At 56.1% G+C, this 25,841-nt stretch overlaps 1 protein-coding gene and 1 long non-coding RNA gene across 9 annotated transcripts; one reads left to right on the top strand and one right to left on the bottom strand.

Annotated features, from left to right (window-relative positions):
- On the bottom strand, positions 1 to 20,283 carry Smtn (smoothelin). Of its 8 annotated transcripts, none has more exons than XM_040746835.1 (20): positions 20,178 to 20,283; positions 15,555 to 15,703; positions 15,046 to 15,139; positions 14,883 to 14,961; positions 14,700 to 14,797; positions 13,500 to 13,832; positions 13,344 to 13,416; positions 12,687 to 12,758; positions 12,090 to 12,605; positions 11,759 to 11,931; positions 8,784 to 8,936; positions 8,625 to 8,700; positions 7,465 to 7,629; positions 7,307 to 7,369; positions 7,029 to 7,110; positions 5,119 to 5,292; positions 4,814 to 4,931; positions 4,158 to 4,309; positions 3,188 to 3,256; positions 1 to 317 (listed from the first exon to the last, which is right to left on the bottom strand). In XM_040746835.1, exons 1-20 carry the CDS (start codon positions 20,229 to 20,231, stop codon positions 167 to 169), a joined length of 2,844 nt encoding a protein of 947 aa, XP_040602769.1. In that variant the 5' UTR covers positions 20,232 to 20,283; the 3' UTR covers positions 1 to 166. The 8 variants fall into 8 exon arrangements, with proteins under 8 accessions (XP_040602769.1, XP_040602762.1, XP_040602763.1 ...); XM_040746830.1 differs by having other exon boundaries at positions 178 to 317; positions 3,092 to 3,256; XM_040746828.1 differs by lacking the exon at positions 3,188 to 3,256.
- LOC121140779 lies at positions 13,773 to 25,841 on the top strand. Its single transcript, XR_005877690.1, has 3 exons — positions 13,773 to 14,252; positions 18,942 to 22,484; positions 25,529 to 25,841. It is a non-coding gene; the product is annotated as an uncharacterized LOC121140779 (long non-coding RNA).

Here is a 25,841-nt window from a genome sequence, read left to right as displayed (position 1 = left end):
TCGTTGAAAACCAATAATTTATCAAAACGCTGCGTGTGTACAAGGGGGAAGGGTGTTTCGACAGACCGGGCAGCAGTGTCCAGACGCACTGGGGGCGGGGGAGGGACGGTGCTAGGATGGGGTGGGGACGTCCTGCAGCGCGGGCGGGGTGGTGCGAGCTGAGTGGCTACACATTCTTGCCGCGCAGGCGCAACTCATGGCGCCGCAGGTGGTTGTACAGCGATTGCACATAGGTGAAGACGCATTTGGGGTCAGGCTTTTTGCCCATGATCATCATGTCCTCCACCTCCACCAGGGGCACACAGTCCACCAGCATCCTGCAGGGGAAGGGGCACAGTTGTCGTCGTCAGCGCTGGACTGCTTTTTGCTGGGCACCTCTACCCCGAGGTCTTTTCTTAAACTCCAGACTGTCCATCAGTTAGAAACATTTTTCAGGAAGGGGAAGGCACATCCATGCCCAGGGGCCATCCTGCCCACAGGCTAAGCAGGTAGAGGATAAAATGGAGCTGTGGAGTGAGCCATGCCCTACCTCAGGCAGGCAGGTTCTGGCTCTAGACCCTAACTCCTTCCTCTGAGGAGAGCCCATCTCCTGCTCATGCACAGGTATAACCCAGTTGGTAGAGTTTCAGCTAGGTCATTGTACCAGGAGTCCCTAGTGACCCACTTTCTCCTAGGGGACGGGTCTCCTACTGGAAATGGAGGCCAGGAGGTATGTCAGGGTGGTCCCAAACCCTTATCTGTCTGCATTGGGTGGAGCAAGGGAAGCAGATGAGGACCCCGGCTGTATCGGCTACACCCTACTGCTCAGTGGAGCAACCACTCTGCTGACTCTCCTGTGCTGCAGGAGATCACAGGGTGCCAGGATGAACCTGGTATGGGACACAGGCCCTCAACCATGATGTTGGCAATTGCCTGGAGCTCCCCTTTCCCTGCTCTAGGAACCTATCCTCCCCAGCTTTAAGATGGGATACAAGCTCAGCTTGACAGGAGTCTCTTTGGCTTTGCCTCCTGTTTGCACTGGTCTCGCATTACTGTTGCTCCGTAAGTTCACTTAGGCAGAGAAGGCAAAGGCAGATTGCTGCTGTTCCCAGACATGGGATAACCCAAGATTCCCCTACCACCTGGTACCCACATGGTCAAATGGCTCACCTAGGCCATTTTTGCGGTACTGGAGATTAAATCCAGGGCCTCACGCTTGAGACACAAGCTCTCTACCACTGGAGTCTCAAAAAATTGCTGGGGCTAGTCTTGAAATCACTCTGAAGCTCAGGCAAGGCTCAAATTTGCGATTCTCCTACCTTGGCCTCCAGCGTAGTTGGGATCACAGCCCAGCTCCTCACCATTTTTTTTTACATAGACACTGAGAAGCAGAAAATTTGTCCTGGTTCTACCTCTGATCTCTCGTTGATGCTGGACAAAACTCTGCCCTCCTTTGTGATCCTACCCCCCCCATTAGTCATCCCCAACCCCATGAGACCTTGGGAGTACTCAGGGTGACAGGTACCTGGCTCTACAGATGACGGGCTATGTACCCTTGGGGTCATCCCCACCCCACACTTGGCTTGTTTGTCCAGCTGTACCATGGTGAAGAGACAGCCTCTCTCTGGCGCATCTTCCCAAGGATCCCCCCCCCCCAGCTCCCTCCTGCCGTGGTGCCTTCCCTGGAGACCTTATAAAGCCATTGTTTATACTGGGGTACATGGTTCAGGCTACCCAAGTGACAAGCCAAACACCAGGCAACTAAAGCAACAGCACGTAGCTGAGTCACACTTTCCTACTGGATCAGACCTACACTAAACCCCTTTCTCTTTAGAGAGGCCTTCTGAGCAGCAGCTAAGTCCATATATGACCTAGAGACTGTACCAAGCCTGTTTTTCCACACCTGGACCTCTGAGTGTGTGTACACACATGCTCCTCCCCCCCAGGGACCCTGACCCAGGAGGGTCCCAGTGCACCCTTGTTGACTGAGTCAGATGTCTTCCAGCAATCCCTTTGAACCTTCCAGTTCCCTTTAGACCTCTATCTTTGCTCAGCCCTAGCTCTGATCACTTGTGGATGCTGGGTAACCCTCTGCCCTCTTCTGCGGCCCTACCTCTGCCTCTCACTTACTTCTGTCTACAGAACTGGCAGGGCTAGGAAAGGCACACTAAATGGAGAGCCTGGGATCACTCTGTGACCTGAACTTGCTTTTTGAATTCCTTGTCTGTACTAGGACAGCCAGTTCAGGTCTGAATTCTCTATTGTGGTCCTGAGGTGAGCTGACCAGAGAGGAAAGCCATATGGCTTAGGGGATCCAGCCAGAAACATCTTCCTGTTGAACCGGCCCTGCTCCCAAGCTCCCCATTTTGGAGAAGGTCACCGCCAACTCCCCATATGGTACATTCTGAGCTTGACTGTGTCTTGGCTCTCCCTTTCTCCAGACCAGATCAGGGAGCCTGTCTTCCTACTTTTTTTTCTCTCTCTCTTTTTAAGACAGGGTCTTGTAGCTGGGCAGTGGTGGCGCACACCTTTCCTCCAGCACTCTGGAGGCAGAGGCAGGTAGGCCCCTGTGAGACAGGGCTCCTGCATGCTGGGATTGCAAACATGCAGCACTGCACCTGGCCCTAGCCCCTCCCTCTACTTCTGATGCTGTTCCATCAAGGGTTGTTCTAGGATGCTAGCCTGAGTGCACCTCTCCTGTTTGGATGCCTTTGACTCCTGGGTCAGAAGGGAGTTCGAACTCAAACTGTGGTCTCTTCCTTCCACCTCTCAAGCCCCTTCCTTCAAGGCTGTGCTGTATTCGCCGTCTCTCTTGTCCCTGGCCCCATTCTGTGCCTGCAGCGCCTTCTCCTTCTTCAGCCTGAACTCTCTGGATCCCAGTTTAGTTTCCTCTTTTTTACAGATTGCCATCCTGGGCTGAGGCCTGAGTCTGGGGCCTCCTGGGCTCCCCTTGTCATCACTACCCATTGGCAATAGCGTCACCTAGGGCCCTGCCTGCCTCCTTTGGCTTTTCCAGGCCCCCCCGTACTTCCCCTTTCCCCTAACCCCTCTCTATGCACTGATGAGCAGATTCCGGTGAAATGGGACAGGTGGGAGAGGAGACATTTCTCACCGTGGGGCCCCAAGCAGGGGTTAGGACTTTTTGGTTTTTACCAGCCCCTTCTGGACCAGACAGCGGTAGAATTCCTGGATGTACGTGTACACGCACTTCCAGTCAGGCTCTCGAAGCCGCACCATGTCCTCTGTATCCAGGAGCTGCGGGCAGTCCGCATGGGTCCTGGGGAGGGTAGGGGGCCGGGCGGGGGCAAGGGGCAGGACCCGGTGGAGGAAGGAGGGAGAGAGGTCAAGAGAGAAGGGAGGACAGAGACACACACACACAACACACACACACAGAGACATGAGTTCAGTTACGTTGTCAGTGCCGCGGTCTGCCAGCCTCCCGCATGCCCCCTCCCAACGGTGGGCGTGCCGCTCACTACCCATCACTAATGGTGTGCGGTGCAGACAAGGGTGGGGGGGCAAACCAGTCACAGGTGCAGAGAACTCTCGGGGCAAGCGGGGACGCAGGGGGGAGGGGGGCCGCGGCTTTGGTGCCGAGGTTGGAGAGGAGGGCTGTGCCCCAGGGAGGGGGTGAGGGAGGCGTGAGAGGAGTGTGGGAGGAGGAGGGAAATCCCGGAGGGAACCAGAAAGAGAAGGGGAGGATGAGAAAGAGATGGAGGAGGGTGCTTGGGTGCAGTGTGCAGAAGGGGCAACGATTCCAAAGTGGAGGGCTTTTGATGTCCTATATAGGCCTATATAGGTCACTCGGGCATGATGCCTGGGCCAGGAGCCTCCTTTTGGAATCTCCAGCCGGGATCCCGTGGGAGCAGGAAGCTCTGGTGACAGTAGGAGGAGAGCAGGACAGAGAAATGGAGAGAGGAGGGACAGGGGCAGAGGGAGGAGGGAGAAGTTATGGACAGGGCCACCTGGTGGGCTGTAGCCTGGGTTGGTAGGCGAGCCTGCCGCTCCTTCCTTCCGGTGGGCACCTGGCACACTCAGCAACGGGTGGGCATGGGATGGAAACTCTCTGGGGAAGGGGCTCTTTCTCATTTGCAGACCCCCAGTACAACTGGCCACTTCCATGGGGTCTCAGGGCTGCTGAGCCCAGCTGACGCCCGGAGGCAGGGGCCCATACTTACTCGGCAGATGAGAAGGCCATCTCAAAGTTCTGGCGCCTGTTTTGTGGGCTAAGCTGCCCATAGTCAAAAGCCTCAGGGAAGAAATTGTGCACCAGGGCACAGAAGGCCATCCCATCACTCCAGCTGGAGGAGAAGTTCTGGATGTCCACATGCTATGGGAGGTAGGAGCACTGGTCAGGACACTGGAGGGCAACCTTCCCATGTTTGCTAACCCTCCCCCATCCTGATGTCTTAGCATTCCAGCCCTATGGCAACTGGGCTCAGACTGACCTTGTAGCCTGCTCAAAGCAGTCAAAACATGAGCCTCTTCCAGTTTGGTTTATGAGCCCCAGAGCTGTGATTTTTTTAAGGGGTGGGGCTGCTGAAAAGCCCAGTGCCACTTAGCTCAGGCAACGTTCCGGTCACCCCTCCCCTCGCTCATGTTTACTCTGTGTAACACTGAATGGACTCCAAGAGCAGAAACCGTCCTTGAGTCATGCCCAACAAGCCAAAGGGCTCTCGTTGGTCCCTTCTGGGATCCAGAGCCGGGTACGTGGTCTCCCTGATACTGACTTTTCCCGTCTGAGCATGATTTTCGTGTTTCCTGCCAGAGCACATGGCAGCTATGAAACAATTCTAAGGAGCCGGTACCAAGCTATCAGTTCCGCTGGGCTCACCTCGTAGCCCCGGGTCTTGGCTCTGCACCAGTCCAGCAACATCTGCTTGATGCTATTGGCGTTGGGGACTCCGAAGCTGGTGGAACGCTGTACAGCTGTACGGGGCGTGCCAGGGCTGCTGTGGGCGTGGCGTGGTGAGGAAGGCCATGAGACTCCATAAATGGGCCAGCCTACCCTCCCTGGTCTAACCTTCCAGGGCCTTCGGCCTTTCTATCACAACTGGAACCCGGATCTGCCATCTCTGGCTCTTCCCACCGAGCTTCAGGCCCCAACCCCAATGCCAGCCCACACTGTCCACCACTCACCCTGCAGAACCTTCCTTCTCCAGCTTCTCAATCATGGCCTTGCGTGCTTGCGATGCTGAAGTCTTGGGCAGACTCTGTGCCTTCATTAACTCTTTCTTTTTCTCTGCCTGGCGTTTTTCAAGAGCTGCCAGGCTGCCGGGACGTGGGCTGGCTTGATCCTCTCGGTCAAAGATGCTGGAGGGTGACAAGATGAATGTCAGGTTGGAGGGAGAATGGGGTCCACTCTCTTGGCTCCAGACCATGATCATTAGCTTGATGCTATTGGCATTGGAAACCCCGAAACTGGTGCAGCTCTCTGTACAGCTGCATGGGGTTCTCCTGGGGTGCCACAGAGCAGTGTTTGAGAGAGGTCTTATACTGCATCAGCTACCACCAGCGACTTCCACTAACAAGAGAAGAAGGGGTTGGGGGAGTAGCGGGTAGCCCTAACAGTGGGGAGTGGGTCACACCCATTTTACAGAGCAGTACATAGAGACACAAACACAGGAGGTTGGCAGCCAAGCCTGTTTGATCAGACTTGGTTCCCAGGACTTTTCTATGGGCAGGGGTTTGTACTGCCAAGTTCCAGGCAAGCTCAGAACCTAGGAATTATCAAGTAATAACAGTAAGCCAGACCTTGTGGCACCGGCTGATTACCCCAGCTACTGGGGAAGCTGAACCAGAAAGTCTGCAAGTTCAAGAACCATCTGAGCTATGGACTGGGTGACTTAGGGGAACTCTGGCTCTAAAGAGATGGAAGGACGGGGACGCAGCTTACTGGTAAAGCAGCAGGAGGCCCTTGGCTCAACCCCCAGTACCCAAGCCAAGCAATAAGGAGTGACGAAGTGAGCAGCACAAAAAGGAGCAGTGGTAGCTCACTCCTGAGACTTTACTGTGTGTCCTTTTATCACTTCCAGAGCTGGGGGAAGGAACCCAGGGTCTCTAAGCAAATGCTCTACACCCTCAGTCCTCCCACTGCTATTCAAACACCACGAGGAACTTTGATCTGTGGGTGTGCTCCTGGAATACCAGGACTCTGCTGGTTGAGGCTGGAGGATCACAAGTTCAAAACCAGTCTGGGACACACTCACACAGTGAGACTCTGTCATGTGTCCACCTCTCCCCACACTGCAAAACTACAAAAGAATAAATGCAGGCCTGTAATTCCAGATACTTAGGTAGCTGAGGCAAGTTCATAGCCTGCTGGACCAGATGGAGTTCAATGTCAATACAGGCAACTTAGGAAGAGACCCTGCCTCTAAGTAAAGAAGTGAAAAGAGGGCCCGCGATGTAGCTTAGTGGTGCAGTGCTTGCCTACACGAGGCCCTAGGTCCTAATACCCAGTAGTGTGCATGTGCACGCGCATGTGCACACATATGCATGCACACGCACGCGCGCGCGCGCACACACACACACACACACACACACGCGTGCGCGCGAGCATGCACACACATGCACACAAATCCAGACAAAAATGAATAAATATGTAGGTAAATAAACTTAATAAGGGGAAGAGGAATCTATGCTATTTCTGCTGACAGGCCTCTTTTATAGTGTCTCAGAGGACCCAGTTGCAGGGCTGGAATCTGCATTGCAGGTCATCAACTGAGCTTTCTCCCAGCCCTGTATCCTCTGCACTGTGGGGTGTACCTCTCCCTCACGAATGCCCCAGGTCGTCAACATGCTCTGTGAACCAGAAGTGGCTTGCAGATGTTAGAAGGGGGCAGCGCCAGAGAGAGGTGGCAGGTCTTGCTGTAAGGCTCAGTGTGAAAACCCTCAGCAAGTGTCCTGTGGTGTAGCCGAGGACTAAGGGAGATCACAAAGCAAGCAGGCCACGTTTGGTGCCTCCCCGACCACGTTTACCCTCTCGGCAGGTTAGCCTGCCCTCTGCGGAATGGGTATGCACGGAGGCCTCTGTAGGCCGTGCTCACCTGCCCATCTTTTTGGACGAGGAAGAGGAAGAGGAAAAGGTCTTGGTTTGGACTGTGGTGCTGCTGCTGCTGCTGCTGCCATCTGTGGGAAAGGGAGTGAGGTGAGGACCTGGGCTGGACGGGAAGGAACGGGAGAGGCTGCCTGGAGGGGTGGTGATAGCCACAGTAGAGAAGTGAAAACGAGGACACAGTTGAAGACACAGAGCGTTCAAGGAAGAACTTAAGGAGGCGAGCGGGCAGGCCGTCAGGCAGGCACAGAAGAGGGCAGGCGGCCTTACTCTCAGAGCGCCTCACGAAACTCGACTCCACCGTGGTGGTGCGGGCTGTCTGTGTGCCATCATCTGGAGGGACAGGAAACAGGACAAAGAAGTGTGTGAAGGGTGCTGGGAGTCGCTCTGAGCTCGCCCTGAGCCCCAGGGCCTGCTCAGCCTCTTACTGGAGTGGACGAGTCGCTCAGTTTTGGTGACTGTGCTGACAGCTGAGCCGTCAGCTGCTCGCTGACTGTGCCTTGTGGTCGTCTCTGTGGCCATATTGCTTCTGCTCTCTCCTGGCCGGGCCCGGGCCTCCCGCAGTCGCTGTTCTCGTTCCTTGTCCCTCTGGTCTGGGCAGGGGATGCCCCACGCACGCCCAGAAGGGCCGCCCAGCGCCACACAGCACAGCACGCACGCACAGGCACAAGGGGCACATGGGATGGAGTGGAGGCGGCTTATTAGGAACACCAACAACACAGGAAACCAGTGCCTCTCTAGGGACTGTTAGAAGTGGGGGGACAACTTGGCACAGAGCTGAGTGTGTGTTGAGGGTGACGGACTCTGCAGACGGGAGAGGGAATACAGAACACCTGATGCCAAAGGGGTATTTGGACTCAAAACAGGTTTAAGTGGGAACAAGCAGCTGAGTCAGGGGGGGAATAGTTACACCCAAAGGGGGACACAGCAGCTGAGGGGTGGACCCTCAGACTAGTCTCTGGGAGGAGAGGAGCAACTGGAGGAGGGATGCCTAGACCCAGGGGTGAGTAGACGTGTCGGAAGATGCAATCACATCCAGGGAAAGGACGAGTGAGAAGCAGCTTGCAGAGAGGGTTAATGGTCTGCAGAAAGAGCACGTGGGCTGGGAAAGGGGACACCAGGGCACGTGCAGCACAGCGGTCGAGTGCTTGTTGGGGATACACGAGGCATTTGACTGCCAGCTGGGAATGGGGTGGAGTGGGGTGGGGTGGGGTGGGGGAGTAATTGTTCTCAGAGAACAACTGTCCCAGAAGCCGTCTAGAGTATGAGGGAGAGAAGAGCCACATCCAGGGAATAGCACAGGAAAGGGAAATAGCCACATGGAGGGCAGGGCCTAAGGGAGGCAACCCAGGCGGGAGGAGCAACTGGAGGATTATCTGGATTGAAGCAAGGCACACTCAGTGGACGCAATTGCGTGCAAGGTGAGAAGGCCAAGGGCTGGGAATGTGCAGCTGGACACAAGGCAGGGACAGACGGCTGGAGGGGAGGTGACAGGAGGAGCGCGACCACTGAGCGGGAGGGTCCGTGGAGGACGCCAGAGGGACGAGTCTGGGGTGGCTGCCTCTAGGGGGGGCAACTGGCTCTCTACCTCTCTTCCTTTGTCGGAGCTCGCGGAGTGCAGCCCGGATGAGCTTCCGTTCCTCAAAGTTCGTAGTCTGGTCCAGCTGCAGATGAAACAGTCGCGGCACATCTGGGGCTTGCCCATCCCTACCCTCTGCCAGCCCCCAGGCCACCAGAGCTAACATACCATCTTGTCCAGGACTCCTTCATCCTCAATGGCCGTCAGCTCCTCAGCACTCAGGGGGCTTCGCCCCTCTGGGGCTTTGTCCACTCGAGTCTGCTCTGTGCCATTCGCTGCTTCCACCGTGGCAGAGGGGGGCTCTGCTGGATCTGGCTCCATCTACAGAGAGTGAGGAGGGTGTACGGTTTATGCAGGGATGTGGGTGAAACCTGGGTGGGAGTGGATTAGATCCTGGGGCTTCAGGCATAGCACTGGAAATAACCAACAACCTGCCAGGCCTGCAAATGTAGGCTGGCCATGCTGGTTTCAGGCCTGCTGTAGCGGAACCGGCAGCTTTGTATAGAGTATCCCACATATCCAGAATCAGGCTAATCCAGATTTGGAGCAGGAGTAACAATGGTTTCCATTCAGTAGAAAATACCTGGATAAGCACTGGAGATTTTATTGTCCCTGTTAGACATAGGGGAAACTGAGGCTGGGCCCTCCGTGAGTGTGATAGGACCTGGGGGCGCTGAGCTGCAGCAGTTTAACTCCTGAACATGAGTTCTTTCTTGTTTCATTTCTGGCTTTCCCCTCAGGCAGCACAGATCCCAAGTGTTGATTGCCAAGGGGCTGGACCAGGTCCCAAGGGCTCCTAACAAGGAGCTACCCCAAGCCAAGATGCCTCTAAAGCTTCATAGCACGTCCTTTCTCTTCCCACCTTGCTGGGAACCAGCATCTAAGGAGCATCCAGCACCGAGCCATCTCCCCCAGGGGGACTCCCTCCCACCTCGCCCCTTGAAGCTAAGGCCCAGCTCAGCCACTACAGCCCTCCCCTCCTAGCAGGGCCTCTGTCTGTCATGAGGGTGGGCAGAGCCAAGGTGGCAGCTGCTCTAGAGAGGCTTGGCCTAGCTGAAGCTGCAGGACAGGTGCCAGGGTAAGAGCCTAGCACCTTCTTGCCTCAGTCTTAGAGTACTAGTGCCTAGTCCTACAGTGAGGTAAACTGAGGCTGAGACAGTGCTGGCCTATCTACAGACACTCAGCAGAGCTGGGCTCAAATCAAGTCCCTCCCTCAGGCTGACTTACAAGGCTGCTGCTGCGAGAGGGACCTGCAGAGGAGCTGCGGCGGCGGCGGGTGCTAAAGGCAGGCGGGTGGGCCACAGGGGCCCCGGCATCCTCAGCCGCCTGGAAGAGGGCCTCAGGGTCGGCAGCGGCCAGCAACAGCTCGCTGGGCTCTAGCTCAGACTCCAGGTCCGGCACAAGTGGAACGCCCAGGCGCAGGCTCAGCACCTCCACCTGCCTGCTCAGTGTGTCCAGCCGCCGGCTCAGAGCTGCTGTCTCTGCTCGGAGCTCTTCAGCTGCCTGAGCCACCGGCTCTACTGCGGCTAGGGCTGCTTCGGCTGCCTGGGTCACCGCTGACCGGCCCGCTTCAGCCACTGCCTGTAGTTCCTGTAGTGCCTGGCTCAAACGCTCCTCAGAGGCCACAGCCATCTCAGGCCCGGGCCCTGGCACTCCCGGCATTCTGCTAGTGGGGACTCTTTGGGGTACAATGGTGGGGCAGTAGCAGGGGCTGCTACCTATACTGACAGCGTCGGTCTTTGCAGCTGGTCTGAGGGCGAAGGCAAGGGCAGTGAGCCTGCCCCGCCCCTGCTGGCCTCCCAGCCTGCCACCAGCCAGCTGGAGCAACTGCCCAAATAGAAACCTATTCTGGGCTCCTCTATGGAGGGGTGGAGGGGGATGGGTAGCCTGCCCAAACAGGCAGACTGCCTGCTGCACGTCTCAAGGATTACCAAGACCAGAGCCCCACGACCCATAGGTAGAAAAATGGAAGCAGGGAGCAGGCCACGGACTGAGACACCATGCATATTAGCTGGGAGACTTCTGTTTGCTGGCCTCCTGTCTATCTCTGCTTTTTTTCTAAGACAGGGTTTGTGTAACAGCCCTAGCTGTCCTGGAACTTGATTTGTAGACCAGGCTGGTCTCAAACTCAGTGATTTGCCTGCCTCTGCCTCCAGAGTGCTGGGATTAAAGGCGTGTGCCTCCAACACCCAGCTAGCCAGAGCCAGCTTTCCCTGACACCTTCCATTCACCCCAAAAGCCTCATCTGACACCCATCCCAATCTATTGGGTCCTGCTTTGTGGCAAGAAGGCTGCTGTGGTCCCATTCTCTTCCTATCACCCATCAGAAGACCCAAAGGCAGCTCTTTCTGACTACCTCACCTCAGTCAAAGTTCCGTTCAGTCTTTCATACAGCATACACAGCATTACCTGGGCAGCCCACTAGGAATCTCTTCCCCAGCTCAGCTCCCAGGGACACTGTGCTTGGGAATGAATAATAGAAGGAACACATCGTATTCAGTTCCCGTGGCACCTGCTAGGCTGATGCCTCGCTTGCCTGGTGCCCCTCTTGTCTGCCGGTCTTCCTCAGTGGTTCTGCCCTACCCCCGCAGTGAAGATGCTAATCAACAATCCCCTAACGGACTGGGCTGAGCTTGCCTGTGATCTGATCTACATGTTGGAGCTGATGTCTGGCGCTGGGTGGAAATGGATATAAGGGCTGCTGTAGGAAGAAGACGGCGAAAGCCCTTACCACCTTCTCCAAGCCTCAGTCTTCGCATTTGATCCTTAAGAACGAACTGATCGATTTAGATACAAGGATCAGAGATGAGCAAATGGATCCAGGCACGGTGGCTCACACCTGTAATGCCAGCACTCAGGAGGTGGAGGCAGGGGGATCACTGAGTTCAAGTCCATCTGTGGCTATCTACTAAGATCATTGCCAACCCAGGGTACAACAACAAAAGGTCAGCACATGGGAAGAATGCCTTCAGATATGTCTTAGGGTGACACGGTGGTTCCATCTTAGCCATGCCACCAGCTACCTGTGGACCACCGGCAGCGACGCTTCTCCTCGGATGCTTTGCGCGCACAGCGGGGGAGAAGCCCAGCAGAGAAAGCCCTCTCTGGAGGTGGTGAAGCTGGTGGAATGAAGATGGGCTCACCTTAAAGTTGCAGCTTCCGCGGTTACTGGGGGCAGCATGGCTGAAGGTGGTGACATGAGTGACACTGCCCAGCCGGGTCACAGTCCCAGGGCTGCTGACATGAGTGATGGTGCTCTTTCCCCCGCTGCTGGTGCTGAGGAGGGTCGGGGGCGTCCGCAGTCCCAGTGTCAATTCTGGTTGGGGACAAGGGCTGCTGTTGGGGCCAGGTGGAGTGAGGGCAGTGCCAGTCAAGGTTGAGTGACACCCTGGACGGTGGCCGTAGCACTGGTCTCACATGCAGAACTGGGGGTGAGGGGTTGTAAGGACTCTACCCCGGCAGTGAGAAGCCTACCTGCTCTCTGGTTGCCTGTGGGTAGCAGCACCCGGCCTGCGGAGGCCTGGCCACGGCCATCCTTGATCTCAATGGTAAATGTAGTAGTCTTCATACTGCCCCCTGACTCCCCAGTGCCGATGTCCACAGGCAGTGGGGTACTGGGCTCTTCTGAGCAGGGCTTGGGCCCCCTTGCTCTGTTTTCAAGGGACCTGGGAGCCAAGCCACACCCCCCAGGGCCCTCCTCTTGAGGGCAGCTCTGAAGCTGGGCCAGGGAATGAGCAAGTTCTCTTTGCTTCTTGTGGGAGGAAGTATCACTAGGACCTCGAGAGGAGGAGTTGCTGGAGGAGGAGGCAGGGGTGGTGCTGATGCAGGAAGAGCCCAGGAGTCTCCTGGGGGTCTGCGAAGTGAGGGCTGCTCGGGGCGGACCGTCCTGGAGCTTGGCAGCCACAGGAGAGTCAGATGTGAACTTTCGGACTCGGTCTCTCACGGAGCCAGCCCGTTGGAACTGGGACGATCGTGCGAGGGAGACCAGCTCTGGAAGAGACCAGAAGGCTGTTAGTGGCTAGGTGGGGTGGAGACTGCCCAGAACCTGGGGGTGGCAAACATGGGCAGTACCTCGATTTGGGGTTGGCTGTCTGGGACTGAGCACAGATACGGAGCGTTGGCAGGGTTGCAGTTCAGCCAGATCTGGTAGGTTGGTGAGTGGGTGGCAGCCGTACGGGGGGGGGGGGGGGGGGGGGAAGAGAAGGGAAAGTGGATGGTGGGGTGGTGTCCATGTCACATCTACCTCAACACCTCTGCCGTGCTCTTACCACGTTCAGCACACCCACTGCCGAGGGCTGTCCACTCAGCTACAGCTCTTCAGGCCCCCCCACCCCCGCACTGACCCAGGATGACGTGGGCACTCTTAGGAGCCAGGGGTAAGTTTGGGCCAGAGGAAGGTATCCAGAGTCTCCTAACTGATGGGACTAGGGGACAGTCCCCCCACCCCCAGCCAGTACTGCCCATAGATCCAGCTGGGTGATGGGTATACTCCCTTATTGGGGAGAAGAATGTGCCTGAGGCCTGTTGCCTTTCAAGGCTGTAAGGAGGCCTCTGGCCATGGGTGGCAGGGGCGGGAATACCTCAGAGGCAGTGGCAGGGAGAGGCAGGGACTGCCTGAACCTGAGGAAGCCAGAGCTGTTGAAGCATCAGGACCCATCCAACAGGCAGGGAAAGGGAGGCAGGGGCAGGGGAAAGCAGCGGCCTAGAGCAGCTTTGCGGGACCCTCACCTGCTCTCTTAGAGTCAGAAGAGCCTCGAGCGGGCCCCAAGGTGGTCGAGGGCTCTGTGGGGTCAGGCAGGGGCTGTAAAGGAGACACCACATAAGCAGGGGCTCTCAGACCAAGGAACTCACCTGCCTGGCATCCCCGCCTCTCACCAAACTCACCTTGCTGATGATCTGCCCCTGAGAGCTGGGGGGTGCTGGTGACATGGGGGGCTCAGGACTGGGAGCGCCTGAAGGTCGAGGAAGTGGCTCAGAGCTGTCCGGAGCCTCAGCAATAGGACACTGGGCTCCAGCAGGCTCTAGCAGAGGCTCAGGAGAAGCAGTGGTGGGTGAACTCTCAGGTGAGGTGGGCGAGCTGGGCGTGCCCCCAGGCGGGGCCCTCAGCAAGAGTGTCACTGTGGTCACGTCCTGGGTGGCATCCTCGGGGGCTGGGGCTGGGGTCGGGGTTGGCTCTGGCACTTCTGTCTGCTGTTTCTGTTGTTCTTGCTTTGGTACCTGCAGCGGACCCACGGGATGCAACCAAGGCTTCTCTGAGTCCGAGTACCTCCCCCACCCACGGAGGACCAAGGTGACCGAGCAGGTCGTGCAAAGCAGAGGGGCTGGGCACGACTTCCTAAGGGCACACCTGCAGAAGGAAGGCTAGTCAGTGCCAAAGGTGATTTGACAATGACCAGCTCCTAATGTCAATGGTTGGTGATGACAGGAAACTAGCTGGGACTCCTATTCCTAAAGTACATCTAGAGCAGAGATCTGGCCTCAGACTGGCTAAGGCGAGTTGTGCAGGCTGGGCAGCTAGCATCCTCTGCTGGCCATCAGTGGAAACTGTATGTTTGGACATCTCTTCTATACTACCTGAAGAACAGAGATGACACTGAGCACCATTCAGCAGGGGCCTGACATGCAGGCCCTGGGGAGGTAAGGATGTGGGCTGTCCGGATGGGATGTGTCTAAGCAGGGGAGGCGCCCTGGTACTAGACTTGCATTTCTAGGAGCTCCTTCTGGCTGCTGAGCATGGGAGTGGGGTGGGGTGGGGTGGGGTGGGGTGGGGCGGGGTGGTAGGGGGAGGGGTAGTAAGTTGGAGAGGTGCCAATGTATCTGTAAGAGTGGTGATGGGAAAGGAACAGTAACTTGAGCTGTGTAGACAGGCTGGCTTTGAGAGCAAAACCTGAGTTCAAGGCATACGATTGGAGTTGCCTGAGAGTATAAGACATGAACTCGAGGGTTTCCTCCAACTCTGGCCAAGGGCCAGCTCCAGCCAAACGGCAGTGTAGCGAAGGAAGGAACACAGGCACTGCCCTGCACTACCGACATCAGGAGGCACAAGACACTGGCTCACCCTCCCTCCACACCCACACTCCTTACCTTCCCAGGGTCCAATCTCTGAGCTGCCTGCCTCCTGCTCTCCTCTCGGGAGTCGCTAGTAGGAAGTCTACTGCACAGTCTCCCAGCCAACGTGGCAGCTGCAGGGGCAAGTGTCAAGAGGTGACTGAGACGCTGTAGGCAGCAGTTTGCAGGGCAAGGGTGGGTCTAGGCCAGGGCACCTACCCTCAATCTCCTGAGCTCGAACACGTCGGATGGCAGCTCGGATCAGCTTGCGTTCCTCGTACTCACCGGCACTCCGAAGCTGTGGGCGGGCCACAGGGGATAGACTGTGGAGTCCAGGTCTTCATCTACCCTTCCCCTAGCCCTTGCCTGCCCTGAGCCTCACCAGTGTGGTCAGCTCCTCCACATCATTCATGGACTCCAGCCTCCCCGCCAGCCGTGCGAGGGCAGCCTGCTGCTCAGCTTCCCGCTGCTGAGAGCTGCAGAGACATTATGAGTGTGACTACCATTGCATGACACGGTCTGGAGGATGCGAGTTCAAGAAAAGGGTCAGAGGCCTGACCCTTCACAGAGAGACACGGAGCTGCCTTCGAAGAACCTCTGAGAAAACCATATCGATACATACACACGTGGACACAGGCGCGGATGCCGCATGCCACCCACACTCACAGCCACAGTTGGAACCCGGCCGACACCCACAAATGCCCTGTGCATTCCAATGCTCACAGGCAACAGGCACACCTGCCTCCACACAAGCTGACCCATGGCGCACCGCGCTTGCAAAGGCAGCCCCGCATTCCAATGCTCACAGGCAACAGGCACGCCTGCCTCCACACGAGCGGACCCATGGTGCACCGCACCGGGCTTGCAGAGCCAGCCCCCTCTGCCACTCACTGCAGCCAGTTCTCCTTGTTGTCCTGCCGCTCGGCGCGGAAACGCTTCGATGCCAGAGCCCCCTCTTCCCGCTCCAACTCCTGCCGCTGCAGCTCCCGGATGGCAGAGCGGATCCGCCGCCGCTCAGCCAGATCTGCTGTGACCTCCAGCTGCAATGAAGGTGGGCACTCTGTCAGGGGTCGGGGGCTGGCACCAGCTGCCCACGGTTTTGCCTGGGGCACAATGAGAGGCTTGTCTCCAGTCTCTCTGCCGCAAGTCTTCCACGTGCCTTCCTCCCACTCAAGACCTTTAGGAGAGACCCAGCTCTCGTGACGCCAAGGATCCTGAGGAGCCCACTGTGGTACACAGACCACCTTCTGTGAGTGCAGAGCTAGCAACCACCAACCCAAGACAAGTGTCAAGCAGTCGGACACTCCTTTATGCGACTGGACACCTGCTCTCCCAAGTCTTTCATTAACCTTTTATGCAGGGAGTCACAGCAGGAAGAGTGTGGTCACCCTTCTGAGCTACCAAGGGTCCCTGGAAGGGGAAAGGTGATTCAGGTAGATGAAGTCCCCTGGTGATCTAGTCCCAGAGTAGCAGGGCCCTGCTGGGAAAGATACTGGTAGGGAAACTGAGGCAGAGCGCTGTAGAGTCCTAGTTCTGACTGGCTGAGGGTTACTTTTCCTCCCTTTACTGACTTTGGACTAGTCCTAGTCATCATAGAAGAAGTTAAGACCCAGAATGAGAAGGGCTGGTTCCCCTAGAGAGATGAGGATAAGGCAGCTAGCATGAGGGTCTACCTAGAGCCCCCAGAAGTGTCCGCCAAGTACACGAGGCCCCATCAGTGTCTCAGCCCAGCAGTTCCTAAGAAATTGAAAAGCACAATCCTCTGTGGTGTGAGGGCGATCCTGGCGCCTCCTCCACACCACCCGGAACAGTGCCCCCTCAAAGGGGATTTACGGAAGAGGCCTGGCTCAGGGCTTGCCAACAGAGCGGTGGCAGAGCTAAGCCTCCAGTGTGGGTCGGGTAGGCGAACAGGAACAGGTAGAGCACAGGGTGATAAACCCGCTCCTTTCAATCCTCTTCCTAGTTGTTCTCGATTGGGGAGCGGGAGGTGCAGGCGGAGGGTGGGCAGAGATAAACAGGCTTCAGTAGGGAGGGTGAGCTGGTCCAGTTTAGCCACTGACCAGCTAGTCTTAATCTGAAGAGAGCAGGCAAAGCCTTGGGGGACAGCCCCCCACAATCCACATTCCCGAGGAGCTATGGAAGGTCAGTCTCCTGAAGCTCAGACAGAGCCCCCATCAGGTCCCAGTCTTGGCTCTACAGTCAGGGTGTATGTCTCAACCTGTCACTGCTTCCTAATTTTCCAGAAGGACAATGGCCTTTGGGACAGAGAAGAAGCTGGAAAGGGAACAGGGACTCAAGGGTGCACTGCCTCTCCTCTTGGTTCTAGTCAGCTAGGAGTAGAGGGCAAAGCAAAGACAGAACATATCGGTGTATTTATTGAGACCCAAACTGTGTCAGACCTTGCACTAAATTCCCACTTGCTCTTTCTGTTTGTTTGAGACAGGGCTTCTCTGTGCAGCGCTGGCTATTCTGGAAATTGCTCTGTAGACCATGCTGGCCTGGAAATGAGATTCGCCTGGCTCTGAATTAACGTGCATGCCTGTGTCTGTATGAGAGTATGCTTCATGTGTATCGGTGCCCGTGGAGGCCAGAAGAGGGCATCAGATCCCCTCGAGCAGGAGTGGTTGTGAGCCCCCGGATGTGGGTGCTGGGAACCAAATTTGAGTCTTCTGGAAGAGAAGCAAATGCTCTTAACTGTTGGGCCTCTCCACTCTTGATATGTTATTTCTATCTGATAAGAGGGAAACTTGTTTATGTCAAATAACTTGAGAGTTTAAATGTAGGCCTCTGACTGAAAGGCTCACCTAACTGAAGATGGCTGCAATGTTGGGTCTCTGTCATGGTGGGAATTTTGGTGTTTTGTACAGAGGACCCTCTAGCCTGGTCTAGAAATGTCAAAGCCTTAGGAGACCTTATTACAACCAAGGGAACGAAGCTCACTTCCCCAAAATATTTGGTGATTGGTGGCCTTAGGAGACATCTGGGCCACAGTTTAAAGGCCCAGAGATAGAATAACTAACCCTTTATATCATGGGTCCCCATTTCCAACCCCTGGAAAAGAAGAACAAGATAGGAACTTGGCCATTTCTACAAGCCCTGCGTACCTCAGTGTCTCGATCTGGAAACTGGGATCCTCCCTCTGAATCCCCTAAGTGGATGGGTGGCTGAGAGATGGACCTCATTCTGCTGGCCACTCCCTGGCACGGTCCTTCCTTGTGGGACTGTGGGCAAAGCTCTGGCCAGTGTCCCTGCAGTGTGTCTTGTGTTCCCCACCCTCCCAAACACCAAAGGTCAGATTACAGTGTTCCTACTGTGTCCAGAGTTCCCCACCCTCTGTCACCCTCAATGTGTGTGGAGGGGACTGTGCAAGGGAGGGAAGGAAATACAAAGAGCTGTTGTCCACCAGGGGGAAGGGGACGGTTTCCGAAACTGCCTAGTGAAATTCTCCTGGGAGGAAAGAGGGTGCTTCCTCCTCCTGCGGGAGGCTAGAGGTTGGGGGCAAGGGGGGGACTGGGGCTCCGGCGCTTTCTACTCTTGCTGCTGGGGCGTCTGGCCAAGCCAGAGTCTCTGTAATTTCCGTTTCTCCACCTGTCCAAGAAGCGATTCTCCTCAATCCCAGGATCAGAGCAACCCGCAGTGAGAGCAATGGGGGATTGCCTCGCCAGGGGGCGCTCAAGGCCCGCACTCTGCGGCCACTAGCGCGGGGCTCGCCCACGCCCCACCCACCCAGATTCCAGCCAGGCGTCGCTGCTAGGAGCCCGGCAGGAAGCCCCCAGCTACCGCCGCTTTAACGTCCCATCTGCAAAGGAAGGGAGGTTCACAGCACCTAAGCTGCTTCCCTTGGTCACACGGCCGGGAGTTAGAAGGCATGCAGACACGTGGCAAGGAGCACACGCGGCGTGCTTATCCCCGGGTACCCTTGTCCCGCACAGCCCACCACCCCTGCCTCAGGAATGTGCGGGAGAGGGGCCGGAAGCAGTTGCGGCTCCCCGAGTCAGCTGGGCACAGCTTTCCCATATAAGGCCGGGCCCCGCGGGGAGGAGCCGGGCTTGGGACGCCCCCGTTCCTGCCACGAGGCCGGAGGGTGGGACCCTCATAGCTCTGGGGCGCAGCCATGGCGGGCGCGGAGCGGTGGAACCGCAGGGCTGGGGTGTGAGCCTGGGGCTGCGGATCCGAGACGGGATTTGGTCTCGCTGTCCTTTCCTCCTAGGCCCCGGGGCTTGGAGGAAGTACCTCCATCAACCGTTGCTTCTGTTTCTTCTGTCTCACTTTTTCCAGCTCCCAAACCTTGCGTGAGTGGGGTCTGACACTGGAGAATCCCCGAGATTAAGAGTGCGTGGACACCCAGCCTGGCTTTCCCGCTGGAAAACGTTGCCGAGTCTGCGAGCCTCAAGAGGACACTGACTTCTTGAGGGGTGGTGAAGACGGCTGGTGGGCGGGGAGACCCAACCCCATCTCCAGTGGCTGCGGTGAACTCAAGATAGGGTGGTGAAGACGGCTGGTGGGCGGGGAGACCCAACCCCATCTCCAGTGGCAGCGGTGAACTCAAGATAAGGTTAAGGGGCTGGCCCCAGGACACACAGGCCAACTGCCTGGGGGAGATCAAGGCAACTAGGCCAAGTGGCCCCGGCCTCTGCCTTTAGGGGCAACGAGTGTTGGTGGTGTGGGACACTGTTGAGAAAGTAAATCTCTACTTTTTTTGGCCTGGATGATGGGGCTCTGCCCCCCTTCCCCTCCCCGTCGGCTACTGCATGGCCTGCGGGCACACTACTGGCCTGCTGTGCTGTCCACTGCCTGTCTGTACACGGGAGCAGGAAGAAGGTGAGCCTCAAGTTAGGCCCATACCTTGTTTAACCCCTATGCTGACACTAGCACCCCACCCCCACCTTAAAGGCTTAAAGAAGAAAGCAAGCGACGCATTAGACATCACAGAACCCATAAGGGCACACAGTCTGTCTCTCTCGTGGTTCTTTCAGACTCTGGGTATCCCAAGATCCCCTCTGGAGTTTGGACCCTGGTAAAGCTTTTAGCCTGGAGGGTTGGGGCATGTGATTTCACCACACAGAGCGGCACTGTCCTGGCTCTTGGAGCAGGTGTGAGCACTCTGTAAGATGGTGTGCACGGCACCCTTACTGCTGCGCTCCCCTTTACCAATCGTTGCTGTACCATTACCGTTGGGCAGGTTTCCAGGGATGGGCAGTGCCCAGGCTGCTGGGGAGAGGCAATCCCAGGCTCCCCACACCTGTAGCCCATGGGTGAGTCCCCAGAAGTTACTGTTTAAACAGGAGATGACAGTTGGGGGTGGGTAGGGGCCAGGCCTCAGCACCGAACACGGACAGGCGCATGCCACAAGGGCCTCTGGATCAGCCAAATGGAACCAGCCTGGCGCTGTTTCCATTCACCTCTCCTCCTAACCCCTCCCTCTTCTTAAGTGCTGGAGCGTACAGAAGCAGGGGCCCTATATCCCTGGGTTGGCTCTTGCCCACCCCATAGTACAGTGACAGGGCTACTTACCAGTTTTCGGAGGGCTCCCTCATCCAGCCCAGCTAAGGCCTCATCTGCCATCATGCTGGCCTCTAGTTCCTTAACTGTGTCAGCTCCTGGTGGCACTCAGGGGCTTCTGCAAGAGGCAGACATGAGTTAGATTGCTGGAGCTTGTAGACACCTCAGTCCCTTGGGTTTTATGCTGGTTTCCCTCTCCAGCCCATGAGAATTTGTTTCTGTCCTATCCTACCCTGCCATGCTGAAAATTCACTAGCCAAGAATAGGTAGGTGTTCCTGTTCCAGCCTTACCATTGGCTGCCAGGCTGCTCTGTGGTCTAAGCTGGCATCCTGACTAAGCCCCAAACAAGGAGGGCATGGCCCTGGATTGAGAAAAGGAATCAGCAAGGTCCACCCAAGCTGTTTACCACCAGGGGGTGCAAGCCATTCTTTAGCTTCCTGTCACAGCCACTCATCTTTAGGCTTGCCCAGCCTACCCTCTACCTGCCCTTTCTCCACAAGCCGGGCTTGGGCTGTGGGTTGAGCCCATGTCCGAGCCTTGCTGCTACTGTCACTCATCCCGTAGGTACAGGGAGCTACTTGTGTCTTGTCTCACAGCCAGCCTTCTGTGCATATCCATCCTTCTTTCCTCCCTGTGACACCAGCCAGTGTCCAGCTCTCCCTGTCACTTACAATTCACTTCCCAGCTGACCCACCCAACCTCCGGACTTCAGTCAAACTCAAAGATTCATCATGGGGGCAGTGAAGCTCAGACTCCAAGGGCAGGAAGTCTGATGCGATTCCTGGTTACTTCTGCCTTCTGAAGACCCTCCCCAGAATGCCACCAAGACTCCAGGATGTTTGTTTCCTGTCCAGTCACTGCCCATCAAAACGGATCCCTAAATCTGTTGTCAGTTTTCTAGCCCAACCCTCCTTCCTGGAACCTGGGAGTCCCTGGAACTAGACGATCCAAGGCCTAGCACACCTGGGTGTTTAGTTAATATGGTGACTGAAATGGCCTCAGGACCCCCACCTCCTTTGATTCATGCCGAAATCATCCCTTCTCTCTACAACACTCACTTAGTGTGAGTCACCCCATCCGGTGAATGGGTCTGGGGGAGCCCCAATGCACGCTGATTGGAGTTTGAAGAACCCGGTCTGTTCAGTTACTGCTTCGAGCTCGCCAACCATTCTGAGGGTCTTTGCCTCCTGATCTAGCTACTCTTTCTTGGGCAACTCCTCCTCCCCAGTGTCATTTAATGGTCACCAGTCTTAGATATTGTGGACATACTGTGCTCCCTCATGTAGGCAAGGGTGTTCTAGTACCACTCTGCACAGAAATCCCATGGCTTCATGCTACAGTTTGAGGTCCTGGAGACTGTTACGGCCCTGTGGGAGTGGGGTCAGACCTGGGAAAGCTTCCTGAAGGTATCAGTTCCCCACAGATTAGTGTCTCTGGGGATCGTGGAGCCTTTTCGAGGTCCGTAGGTGCCTTCACCAAGGTCTCGGAACCTTAATCCTGTGACTTGAAGCTCCCGTAATTTGGCTGGGGCTTCGGGACCCGGGAGTTCCAGAATCCCTGTCTAGATACCCTGGTTTCACCACCCCACCCTCCGGACTCATCTTGGCTCCTAGGGTCTCCCCGAGACACTCACACCCACCTCTCAGTCCGACCCTTTCTTCCGTGCGGGTTCCTGTTAGTTTGATCGTGACCCGGCAGACGCAGAGAAGACAGGCGGGCGGGCGGGAGGCACCGCAGCCCGGGATCCCAAGCCGGTTCAGCAACGTCCCCTGGACTCTGCGGCAGACGCTTGTCCCGCGGCGCCAGCCAGCTGGATGGCCCCGCCCTAACAAGCCGTCCCAGCCAATTCCCTGTTGGGTCCTGCCCCTGCTTGGGTCCTATTGGGAAAATTCAATTTTTTAGGTCCCGCCCCCACTAAACTCCAGCCCCACACTGTCCTGGAATGTTGGGTATTGTAGTCTTTGGGGCTTCTGCCGCGGTGTCCTTGACCTCCTCGGGTGGGCTTCGGCAGGACGCAGGCTCGAAGCCGAAGTCCAGGAGGGTGCCACAAGGCGGGCAAACAGCCCGGGATCATGTAAGCCCCCAGAGGTCCGGACAGCCCCTCCCCTCCCTCTTTGTTCCCGAGACCACATCCTTTCTCCGGGCTCCACCCACTCCTGGCTCCAGTACACAGGCTTGCTCCGCCGAGGCTCACAGAGCGCTTTCGCGACAGCTGGTCTTTGCCGTCCCAGGGAAAGCACTGGGTGACCAGCAGCATCTTGACCTTGTGCCGAGTCGCCAAGGACCCCCTGAGACGGAACAGGATCGACATGTCGGTAGTATGTCTTCCCCTGCACATAACAGCATGCTCTCTCAAACTCTTTAAAGTCTGCCTCTGGGAGCAGAGTAGACCTAAACAGGGACTATGAACTTCACATCCCTCAAGAAACAGCGAAATCAGAAGTCCCCAAAGAGCCAAATATTCCCAACATCAAATAAGGAGTCAGTCAGAAGACCCAAGAGCTCAGACCCAGTAGAGAAAGCCAGCCCGCACGTCCGGCCCTGGAGGCTGTGGAGCCGCCCTACCGGTCTTGGTGGAGACCAAAATGGGGTGGAGCCTGGCCAGAAAGAGTCTGGAATCCTGCTTGATAAGTAAAAACTGTAAGCCAAATAAAAACTATAAAAGCACCAATTTATTTATTGTGTGTGTCATGCACCAGATTTTAATATCCATAACAACTAAATGAGATTTGAGTTGTCCCATTATACAGATGAGAACAAAGCCTATAGGTAACGGAGTTGCAGTTCATAACACCTAGCCTTGATTCTGATCTGTCCTTCTGACCTCTATAACGTGGAATTGCGGGAGCTGCGGGGGGTCCTGTTGTCTCGAAGAGCTCCTGGTCAGATTTCTCCAAGACCACCCTGTACACACCTAAAGAGAGTCCCTGTGATATTCCCAGAGTCGTTACCTCCCACCCCTCAAGAAGTGGTCCTCTCGCCTTATATACTGGGAAATGAGACCGAGAGAAGGAAGCCGCTTGCGGGTCAGGCAGAAGAAGTGCCCAGCGGGGAGGCTCGCGTTCCGAGCCCTCTCCACCGGGCCCAGATGCCAGCTAACTCTCTAGATCCAAGGCCAGGTCAGGAGGACTGAAAGCGTTGCATCCCTGGGGACTGGCCCTTCCCTCTGGACACACCTAAGTCTGCGATCTGCTTGAGTGGGAGCTGATTGCTCCCGTGAACCGCCTGCTCGGCGGGCGCTATTGCCCTGACTGCTGTTTAGAGCTTGTGCTCCCTGGCCTAGGCCTGTCAAGCCCCGGCCCGCCTCCAGGCTGACCCACCCCGCCTCTCTTTCTTCCTTCTTGCAAGGGATGGTGCCACGCAAGGGGGTGTCTGGTGGTGGTGATGGTGATCTGGGAATCAGAGGGCGACCCAGGGAAGGTGGTGAGGAGCTTTATAACCAGAGGCAGGGAAGTGGAGTGCCGGGCAGGCATTCCTCAGATCACCAAGATAACTACTGTGTGAGATAGCCCGGCACTACAAAGAGAAAGCCGAAACCCAGGGAGGCAAAGACCGCATCCCGGTAGAACTCTGCCCAGTGCCAAAACACCTCTCCTAACCTTGTTGTTTCTAAGATGGAAGAAATCATGGAGGGCTTCTCAGAGGTGGTGATGTACTAAATGTTATTGAAGATGAGTACAAAGAAACTCATCCGATGGAAGGATGTTTTTTGGAAGAGAACATGTATGAGCAAAGGCTTGTGAGCAAGAAAAGTAGGTGAAGTGGCTGTAGGTAGAGTAGGAACTAAGGGTAAAGAGGCCTGAGCGCCAGGTGAGAAGGACGCACGCGTTCTGAGGACACCTGGGAGGCCCAAGTTTCTAACTGTTCATTTGAAGAAAAAAAAAAAAAAACCACAGGACTGACTGGCTGGCTCCCAGTCCTCCAAACTGCTATAACAGGAAGGCTCTAGATTCTTCCACATCCAGCCCCCTCCTGGCCGAGTTGGGGAGGAGTGGCTGAAACAGCCCATGGGCCAAGGGTAATATTTTGCTCCAAAGCCCAAGTCCAAAAATGATGATTTTTACCAAGCTGGCAGCACTGTGTTCCCTGACTCACGCTGGCTTCTCTCCCGCACCCCTCACCACACCTGGGGCCTAGCAAGAGGCGAGAAAAGTTATGTTTTCTGGTCTTGGCTCTGCCCCGTTCAAGGCCACAGGTCCCTCAGAGCCTCAGTTTCTTTCTCTGCCCAATGGAGGTGATTTTGGGGGAGCTCCTTAAACACCCTGCCCAGTCTGGACAATGTAAACTCTCAAGTCATTCAGGAAGATCTTAACCTTAGGCTATAAGGCTAGCTGAGGCTGAGGCCTGACCCCTGGAGTGTGAGGTGGTCTAGGAGTCTGTCAAGCAACAGAAAGAATTGGGGCGTGAGGGGCAGTGTATGAATGATGGCCCAGCAGAAGCAGGGGGCGAGAAGGGACCCAGATCCCCAAGGCTGCCGAGAGCGAAGCTTAGCTTGGTGCCAGGAGACGGAGGAAAGGCGGCTTGCAGACGGTGAGAACAGTGAGCGAAAGCAAGGAGACCAAAAGGGACCAGTCTGGCAAATAAGGCTGGATGGACCAAGGCTCCCAGAGACCGTGATGGGGCCGTCTGGGCCCTCCCGCTTCCTGGGTGGAGCTGGAGGCCCCCAAGGTCCCAGCCAGCAGGTTGAGGAGCAGCACTGATGACCCGTTCCTCAAACCAGTTTGTCAAGGTCTTCACATCCATGATGTCATCTAGCTGTTGTGTCTCTGGGCAACTGTGTTTGACAAACTTCTGTCCTTGGAGGAGAGGAGGAGCTGTGAAACACCTCCTGGGCAGAATGGACCTCAGAAGAACAGCCCCAGAGACAAAGGGGAGGGCTTCATGGGGGCCAGCCAGGACCTCTTAGGCCTATTAAGGGGTTCCTCATGCTGAGAGAAGGAGGGTTCATCGTGACACATACGATTTGGACCCTGGTCTGAGATACATGTGGGGCAGTTATATCATAAGGGCCCTTGAAGCTTGAGTCCTATAAGACGGCACTGTTGCAGAGATGAAGTGGTCCCAACGAGGCTAAGTCCTCCGACACTCAAACTTAGTCCCTCGCTCCTAATCACTAATCAGCCGCCTTTTGGGAGGCTGGCCCATGTGATACTTTGTCAGATTTTTAAAACTAATTCTCTTGCTGCTTATGAGTGCAGGAGCTGGGTCTCACCATCCCAAAGTTCTAGATGTGCACTTCATGATACAGGTAGGTAACCTGAGTCCCAGAGAGAGCAAGGAACAGACTTCAAGTCACACAGCAAGTCTAGAGTAGAACCACTATAGACCCTAGCTTCCTAACTACCTTCTTTCTGTTTTTCAGGATCTGATCCGCCCACCACACAAAATAACATCAATCCTGGCACGTATTGAGCACCTACTGTGTACTCTTTAGTTGTTTAAGCCTGGATACAGTTCTGTCAAGTAGGTGCTGGGATATATGTCCATTTTACAGAACAAAAACAACTGAAGTTTAGAGACTGGAAGATCCTTATCCAATTTGACATAGCAAGCTGATGGAGGACCGGCGTTTGAAAGCAGATGTGTGGGTTTTCTCCTTCAGCAGATCCACGAACCTTTAACGGATGGGTGAAGAGCCATACATGGGAAGGCAGACGGTTGCCTTGCAAGCTCTG

The sequence above is a fragment of the Mesocricetus auratus genome, unplaced genomic scaffold, assembly GCF_017639785.1.
Source record: "Mesocricetus auratus isolate SY011 unplaced genomic scaffold, BCM_Maur_2.0 Super-Scaffold_100006, whole genome shotgun sequence".
Taxonomy (NCBI): domain Eukaryota; kingdom Metazoa; phylum Chordata; class Mammalia; order Rodentia; family Cricetidae; genus Mesocricetus; species Mesocricetus auratus.
This window is presented reverse-complemented; position numbering and strand designations above follow the sequence as displayed.

What these genes read in the sequence shown, in the direction of transcription:
- Smtn (XM_040746835.1), bottom strand. Translation starts at nt 20,231, where the DNA reads ATGATGGCAGATGAGGCCTTAGCTGGGCTGGATGAGGGAGCCCTCCGA. An exon ending in AGGGGCAGATCATCAGCAAG is followed by an intron (nt 13,417 to 13,499) that starts GTGAGTTTGGTG and finishes TCTCCTTTACAG; the next exon opens with CCCCTGCCTGACCCCACAGA. An exon ending in CTTCGAGAGCCTGACTGGAA is followed by an intron (nt 318 to 3,187) that starts GTGCGTGTACAC and finishes CTTCCCCTGCAG; the next exon opens with GATGCTGGTGGACTGTGTGC.